The sequence below is a fragment of the Agrilus planipennis genome, unplaced genomic scaffold, assembly GCF_000699045.2.
Source record: "Agrilus planipennis isolate EAB-ADULT unplaced genomic scaffold, Apla_2.0 scaffold134, whole genome shotgun sequence".
Taxonomy (NCBI): Eukaryota; Metazoa; Arthropoda; class Insecta; order Coleoptera; family Buprestidae; genus Agrilus; species Agrilus planipennis.
In genome coordinates this window covers 472,408-480,884 of record NW_020438860.1, presented here as the reverse complement: position 1 = coordinate 480,884, position 8,477 = coordinate 472,408, and the positions used below count along the sequence as shown (strand labels likewise).

Sequence of the window (8,477 nt, the reverse complement as noted above, 5' to 3'; positions counted from 1 at the left end):
AAAACCTGCCAGAAATCCCAAAAACTAAAATGCAACACATTTTGTAATATTCGAGAAATAATAAAACACTTTGTTTTTCACATTTTAAATTTATTAGAGCAAATTGTGTTCTAATAAATTGAAACATTAATATACAAAGTGTTTTTTTGTTTGTACCTGTATGGAAAAATTGATTCGTTAGTTACGTATAAGACATGGGCATGTCTAGAATGAAGAAACTTATCGGATGGGGAAGGATTAAAATTTTGAAATTTTAATTAGCTACTACGTGTTTAGCGTTCCTTTTTTTTGTTTTTTCCGCTTTCAGACAGATATTTCTTCCCAATTAATTTATTTAGTTGCGATTTCAGAACTGATTAAGTTCACTTATAAGCCAGCGTCCGTCAATTTTAATCTTAATTAATTATGCATATTAAGCTGTCGTTTTTTAATTTTTATTTCGATTATTATTTCGCGTTATTATGATAGAGTGTAGTGGTATAGTATGAGTAGGGTTCTTGACAAGTGCACACGTTGCATTTATGCACCAGTTACTTCCATGAGATGAGATCGGATGGTGCAGCTTCTGCCTGCCTGCCTGCCTGCGCTCTTCTTATCAATACTTTCGTAAACATATACACATTTATTATACGAAAACACTTATTACACATGTGTAACACGTTTTCCTTCCTTCTTTGATTATATCCATGTCTTATTCCATTTGTTTATGAAACTCGTGTTATACATTAAAATGATGGATGTAGGAAAAATTGCTGGTACCTAATTAAATTCTACAGGGCAGGAGCGGACTGTAACTTTTTCCAATCAACTTTCTGATATTCGTAGATATTCTTACCAAAAAACCCTTTAAAATTTTTCTTAAAGCTGTTTTCTAGATACATACATACCTCTGGTATACTTTTGAGTAAAATTGCTTTTTCTTTTAATTTTACTAATTAATTATTTCTAAACATTTTCCAAAAATAGTAATGTCGTGAAGATTCTGACAAAAACCGTCATACAAATGATGTATAGTTTTAGTAATTGTTTATTTGAAGTGCAACAAATTCCTAATAGTTTTGTAGTAGTTTGAGTCCGGTCCTGCCCTTGTCTGGTAATATTTAACATACTTGCTACCACTGTTCGTCATAATTATCTAAGTATGTAAATGTCTGCAATAGGCTGGAGTAACTTACTTCATCTCTTCTTGCATTTTACAAGAGTAAATACTTTTGTCGATGGTTCTTTGGCGTTGGGCGCCTATATTTGCTTCAAATAAAAAAAAAAACAACATTATATACGTATATTTCTGTTTAATCTTTTGTTTATATTCCTGTTTTACAATTTTTAATGCATTGGCGGTGTCGAGGCTTGGGTTTACACGTTTTTTACAATATGCATTAATGCTCGAAAAGTTTTTAGTGTTTGAATGTTTTTATTTTAAATTCAGCGGGAATGTTGTATTTCGATGTAAGCAACACAACGTACTTAAAAATAAATACAAGAACGGTGCTGCATATAGGCAACCCAACGTGCATATATTTTAAATTTGGCGGTGATTTTCCGACATTGTTTTCCAAGTAGCGTTTAGGCAACCCAACGTACCCGTTAACGAAACGAGACGCAAAAAGCTCTGCACAAATTTTATTTTGGTCGCTTTTTTGCTTTATTTATTTATTTTGTTCAGTATTAAATAATAAAAACTTTCAACAGTTCAAAGAAGTAGGTAACTTTTTAGAATTTATTTATTAAATTTTTGGTACTTAGTTAAGTAAAAAAACAAACATTAAACTTTAACATCAAAAACATTAAGTACTTAAAATCTAATTAATTTTTATCATCATTGTCATCACCTTCGATTATATCAGAAATCGTGTACGCTTTGCAAGGCTCAATTGTAGTACCATCGACGTAATTATAAGAGATGAAACATTCTTGGCACATAAGTGTATGTTCGTTAGGTAATCTATCATTTTCTATGCAAACAATTTGGGCGCTATTAATGCCACAAATGTTACATTTCTTCGAATATTTCCGGTTCGTCTTTATAACATACGGATAGTCGTGGGGACAAAGACAATCGTTTTTCATGAGCAAACGAGCGTCTGTGAAAACCACCAAGTGTTCACAGTTGCCTTGGTGCACATACACATATGGATAACCGAAACGGGGTTTTAAATCCTTCACGAATGTCTGAAAGCATTCACTTGGGGAGGATGCGGTTGGGAAATTGCAAAACTTGTTATCAATAATAGAAATCAAACGCACACTTTTTGAAAGGTGTTACAAAACTTTAATCAGAATTCTCTTATCAGCTCTGATAGTCCACTCAATTCTTTAATAACCATCTAACAAGCTGAAACGTCCTCAGACAATCCTGATTAAATCTTTGCAAAACCTTTCAAGAAGTATTTGTTTTATTTCTAGTATTGAGTTGTTAAATTTCCTTACGCTATCCATATCAGCTGTTTTTAGGCCTTTTATATCCTTTTCTTTTGCCCATTGTCTTATAACTTCTGAATAATCAATTGCTCCTATTGCTCTCAGGTCATTATAAAAAATATTGTCAATAAAGAGGAAGTTTGAGGGGTACAGGGCCTAAAAATTAACAAATACATGTAAAATGCATCCATGATGAAATTTAAGCAGTGATAGGGGATATTTACCAAAGGATTTTCTTCTTCCTTGTTTTCCTTTGCAATATCAATGTTACCTTCGATTTCTTTACATAGATTTATGTCCAGGTTACAAACTATCAGGTCTCTTATTTGGCTAAGTCTGTTAGCTCCAATGGCATGTATCAGTTGTTGCGGTTTTACTTTGTTTGAAAAGTTTTTAAGTTTATACTGAAATGCGAATGGTTTAAATATTTTTATAGTAACCAGATAATCAGAACCAGCTAGTAGGTTGTCTAAACTAGTTGGGTTCGGTTTCTAAAAAAAAAATTACACTGGCTGAACAGTCGTCAGTAAAATAAGACACTAATACTTACTAGTTTAACATTTTCATATTCCCTTCCACACATTTGTCGATAATAGGAATGATCTATGGTTTTCAGTGCTTCTTTTCTAACTTTCACAGCCTCACACCTCTTTGCTTCTGCAGTTATTGGGATGGGATTCTTTAATGTTATGAAAACTTGTTCAGAAAAGTCGTTTAGACTTTCAGGTTCAGGATCGTTAGCATTTGTTAAATTTTTTTCGCTGATTGGAAATGTAGTATGTATTATTTTTTCATTTAAACAAACATATTTGTTTTTTGCATTTCTTACACTTACCTACAGATATTTTGAATTTTTTTCTGTTCTCTTCTAGGTAAATTGAATCCTAAATAGTCAAATATTAACAATCTTTCCGAAAGACTTTTGTTAACATCGTCAACTTGTGTAAGCTCCTCGTCTAATTTCACATCAGATGCAAATGATTTAAAATGTTCTTCTAAATCAATTGGTTCACTGGATGGAAATTGAGAATAGGGGTAAATCTTTTCCATTTTCAAAATACTTTGTTTATTACATTTATTCGTTACCGTTTCTTCTTCTTTTTAAAAATTTAAGGTTATGTCAGGTTGGGAATACAGAGCAGAGGTTGGTAATGTAGATTGTATTTCGAAAAATCTGCATTACCGGCAAATAATATTTTAAACAGTTCGGGCGTTCTTCGGCAGATGGCGTTAGGTGTATCATTTTGCTTTATCTGTATACAGGTTAGGGAAAAGCACGACCGAACACAAAAATTGCACTTTTCTGTGTCGGAATTTATTCTTTTTAAGTTGTACGAACGAAAATGCAAAATGTACAACCCTAAACCAGCGTTATATTTTTCAAAACGTGATGTCTCCCTTTGATATTGTTTGTTCGGTTAAATACTCGCCACTACTATATGTGGTATAATTACAAACGTCCCCAATTTGCGGTTGCTTTTAGCTGTTAGCAAGCAGGAATTTTCGAACTAATAGATTTGCCTATTGTAGTTGTAGTTTAACAGATATATAAAGTATAAATATAATAATTTGTCTGGCATTAGAAATTTCAGGCATTTTTAGAGGTAGGTTTGGAAAGTAATAATAGTAATAGAGGAAGGGCTGTCAGGTGCCTTTAGGATAAGCTTGACTTCACCGCAAACCGATTATTTGAACTCCCTTTAACATTTCGTTTCATCGAAAAGTGCACTAGTTGCGACAGCTGATAAAACGGTTTATCCTACAAATCGAAAATTGCTGTCGGTAAATGGAAGAATGTTGACGTTCCGAAATACTTTTGTTTAGGCGAAATGAAATAAGAAACTTTATTGGATTCTTTCGCGTTTTCGCTAACGTATTATTGGTTTTCCATGAAATTTATTTACTTACATATGTGCCTATTCCTATGTTTACCTCAATCTTATTTTTTCTATCAATTGTTTGTCAATCGTCGATTGTATTTTGGTGTGGGTAGATAGGGAATACATTCTTTGTTATTCCCCATTTCATTTGTTTGAGACCCAGACAGAGACAGACCAATCTCGCAATTGCCATAGCGTTGAACTTCATCATGTATTATGGACCATTGAATAGGCGTCGTAATTAGGATACCCAAACAGTCGCTCCAACTGGTTATCATTACATGCTTCTGTTTGTTCCACTTACAATTTACAATTAAGGGTGAATTAACAGTATTTGTTTTACAATTAAAACGAAAATCTGTTTCCTCACGCTTTTCTTTCTTTTTCCGTACGAAGTAGGTGTTTAATGTGAAAATCGTGTCAGGAACGTCTTTACTGAGGGTTTTCGTGCAGCGTGCAGGTCCGGACGATAAATATTTTCTTGAAATTAACGGACGGCGAACGTGCTTCGGTTCAAGTGCCATTTGGCGCTCGAGGGAAAGTGCACCGGTGTGCATTCGTCCCAGATGTCCAAATGCAATTTCTGGACTCAGACGAAAGACATATCGACCAAAAATAATGTAAGGTATTGGACAGATGAAACGTTAAACGAGTTAGAAATGTAATAAAAAATGAAAAAAATAATAACGCGTTAAAATGTCACTAATGATAGGTCAGTCGGATAGAAATAATTAGGAAATAAGGATATTGGAAAGTTTAGAAGAACAAAAAGTCAATAAGGAAAAGGGGGACAGGACGATAAGACACCTGCTGCGTGGAGATGATGCATGTCCATCTGATAAAACCACCAGGAGTTTTATTTAGCCTTTAAGTTGTATAGTTTTCGTTTGAATATCTTAGGGTGTCATTTCTATCTAGAAAAAACACCCTGTATCTATGAAAACTTGAGTTGTTGTAATAACTACCTGCCGTACAATATTTTGGTCTTATTTTCGCGAAGTTATAAACGACAGACCTATTTACCTAGTGGTAATATAACTAAAGATAAATTACATTCTCCGTTGGCGGTGTAATTAAAAGAAATTTCTGGCGTGCGCTTTCTCGCGGAAATTTAAATATGTAAGTAAATTAGTGCATGTATATTCGCGACGCTGGCGTGGCGTCGCGACGGACGCGTCTTTCGGGGCTCGCGGTGGCGTGTGTCGTCGGTTGCTTTGCCTGCTTGCAAGTACCATGACAGTTTTACTTGTACCCCGGAAATTGCTCGGCTAATTGAAAACTGCCAGGGAGATACTAGAGATAGAAAAAAAAAAACAAGTAAAAAGGTCTGGCGGCTGGGCGTCGACGGGCGTCGTGGCGTCAGATGAGTAATTAGGCTCTGGAAGTAGTAATAACTAGTGCGAATAATAATTTAACTGAAACGTAATTTTCGAAAATTATACGTGTCTGTCCGAGTTGGGCCTGGAAAAGTAATTTAAAATAATTCACCATTGCGTCTCTCAGTTTGATTTGCATCGGGAGGGCAGCGAATGAAAAAAGTTGAATGTCATTTTATTATTATTAATAACAAATGAAGATATTTCTGTCGTTTATCGATTGTTATTTGTTTTAAAACGATAATTCGTCTAATTTAATCTGTTCGAACAAACACAGAGTCGATAATACTGGCTGAAGAAGAATTAATTAAAATAATTCCAGAACAAATAGACCGAATTAAATCCATTCATTATTATAAGATCCTGTCGGCGAATTTCTGTTTGTTCTGATCTCTAAAATAGAGCAACGACATTCTTGTAGAATTTTCCCCTTGCTTTTAGAATCCTCCCAATTTTAACTTTTACGGTTGTGGAATTGTAGAATTCCTTTCTCTCCAGCAGTCGACGGGTATTGAGTTAAGTGGAGCAGTCGAATAATTTTCTGATCCCCATTTATGGGAGACAACATCGTCAGCGAGTCCTTGAGTCTTTATGTTGTCCTGTTTCTTTCGGGAATCGTCGGGAATTTGGTCACAACGTATGTTCTTGTACGTACTTGGGGCGATTCAAATTTTATTAAGGACTGTTGCTGATAAGGAGATCTCATAATGTTGACGTTTTACTTCAATTTTCCGTAAGAAAAGCGCGGAAAATAATATTCACTACATATTTTCATCAATAGAAGTATCATGCGTACAAAAAAATCCCGAACGATAAACATATATTCAAATTTTTTATAAAAAACATAAACTAAAAAAATAATAATAATGAAAAGTAGGGCACAGGTGGTCATTTTCGATAATACTGCACTGTGAGTGATATTAATGAAGGATAATTTGCCTGGTCGCTTTCAAAATGTGTTTATCCTGTTCTCTATCTCATATTTCGAACGCACTAAAATATATGAGTGAAAATGATGAGTATCGTTGGCACAGGGACCAAAGAAAAATACTGTTGGGGGAAATTTGTGAACGACGGTGACATTCGGTTAATGTCCGGGCGTAAAGACTAGCGATTTTTCGTTGTTTGTATTGTCCTATTTGTTTATTTCCTGCACTGTATTGTTTCTATCTTTCACCTCGAGAAGAAGTAAATTTAAAAGCGTCTAGGTAACTCAATATTTAATACTTAACAGAAAAGCAATAGTACGTAATGTATTATTAAATTTACAATTAGATAGATTAAGATTTCTTTACAGAAACTACAGTGTGACGAAATAATTATTGGAAAAGTTTTGTAGCAAATATATACTATTAAATTTTTCTGTTACGTCATTAAATATCGATCTATAAAATGTTTATTTTTTTTTTCGTGGGAACTTGGCTCATTCCCTTTAAACGAGTAGATGAAAATTATGTAGTTATTTCCACTTTTTAAAACAGACATCTTTGCGTTGTCTTCGGGCTAGTTAGCTAACTTTTTCGCGTAAATTTGTCATGTGACATATAAGGGGCCCTCAGGAAACTTCCTTATTACGTACTACGATATATTGTTGGCGATATTTTAAATGAAATGGTTACGGGGCACAGTTAATAACCGTACAACCGTGACATAAAGGGATATTTGTAGCTGTGCTAGTACCTGGTTGGATAGTTTTGTTATTTTTGACCACCCCTGTTCGTCTGTTTGTCTGTCTGTTGGTGTATTTCGGTATTGTTAGCGAATCTAGGACATTAACACGATTCGACATTGAAATTGAGCACGATCAGTTGAATATCAATAATTGCGTTTTAATTAGATCCATCGGTCATCTGCCTTGCGGAAATGAAATACAACACCGTGGTAAATAATTGTAATAATTACTGCGTCGGCAAAGCGGCAGGTCGCATCCGGAATAAATGAACGTCGTTAATTATCCTGCGGGACCATGTCCCGTGACGCGTCCCCGACGTTGATTCGATAAATATAGGGACGAGAAAAAAAAATTGACTACCCCAATTTATTAACCCTTCTTTTGTCCACTTTCGTCAAAATCTTAATTGAAAATACATGTCGGAAAATCAGGAACATCAAAACTTACATCCGATTAAACAATTGCGTTAAATGGTTCATTTGTTATTAATTGTTAGAGAATACAAATGGCAAAAAACAAATGTATGTAAAGTCTACCTTTATTTGTTATCTAATTAATTTATTATTAGTACTTGTTGAGTGACAGAGAGATAGGATGGGGGTATGAGGGCGATGAGATACTTAATTATAGGGCAAACGAGACTAGATCGATATGTGGGCAGTGAGTAATAGTAAAAGGGGTAGTCATGGTGTGGATTACAGCGAAGAATTAACTGAAACTGCACGATGATGATTATTCTAGTAATCCACCACGGCTGGCTGAGATTACAAACCGTAATGTCGAGAAATTGAAAACGCAGCAGGCTGCTATGCTATTATATATATATATATATATGTACAGTGGCACTTCATTCAGCGATAGGTACTTGTAAAAAAAAAAGAGAATTTTAATTGGGATTCTTTATACGTACCTACCTATCTGCCTGTNAACGACCAAATTTTCAAAAGGCAAGCTTTGATTTTCCATTACTTTCTGACCAACCCTCGTATAAGGCTCAAAACCGAAAATTTTCATAAATTTCAAGATTTGTATTAGGAGAGCATAAGTTACATCGGGTCTTTTAAATTTTCCATTACTTTTCGACTAACCCTCGTAGTAAGTAAAAGACTTTAACGATCGCAGCGCCAC

General features: G+C 34.5%; 1 protein-coding gene across 2 annotated transcripts; it reads right to left on the bottom strand.

The window, feature by feature from the left end:
• Nucleotides 1-1,776: 1,776 nt before the first annotated feature.
• Nucleotides 1,777-3,554, bottom strand: LOC108739043 (snRNA-activating protein complex subunit 3-like). Of its 2 annotated transcripts, none has more exons than XM_018472725.2 (5): nt 3,257-3,554; nt 2,972-3,182; nt 2,646-2,912; nt 2,431-2,577; nt 1,777-2,172 (listed from the first exon to the last, which is right to left on the bottom strand). In XM_018472725.2, the coding sequence occupies exons 1-5, from the start codon at nt 3,469-3,471 to the stop codon at nt 1,807-1,809; spliced, it is 1,206 nt and encodes a 401-aa protein (XP_018328227.1). In that variant the 5' UTR covers nt 3,472-3,554; the 3' UTR covers nt 1,777-1,806. The 2 variants fall into 2 exon arrangements, with proteins under 2 accessions (XP_018328227.1, XP_018328228.1); XM_018472726.2 differs by having other exon boundaries at nt 2,972-3,100.
• Between the last annotated feature and the right edge of the window lie 4,923 nt (nt 3,555-8,477).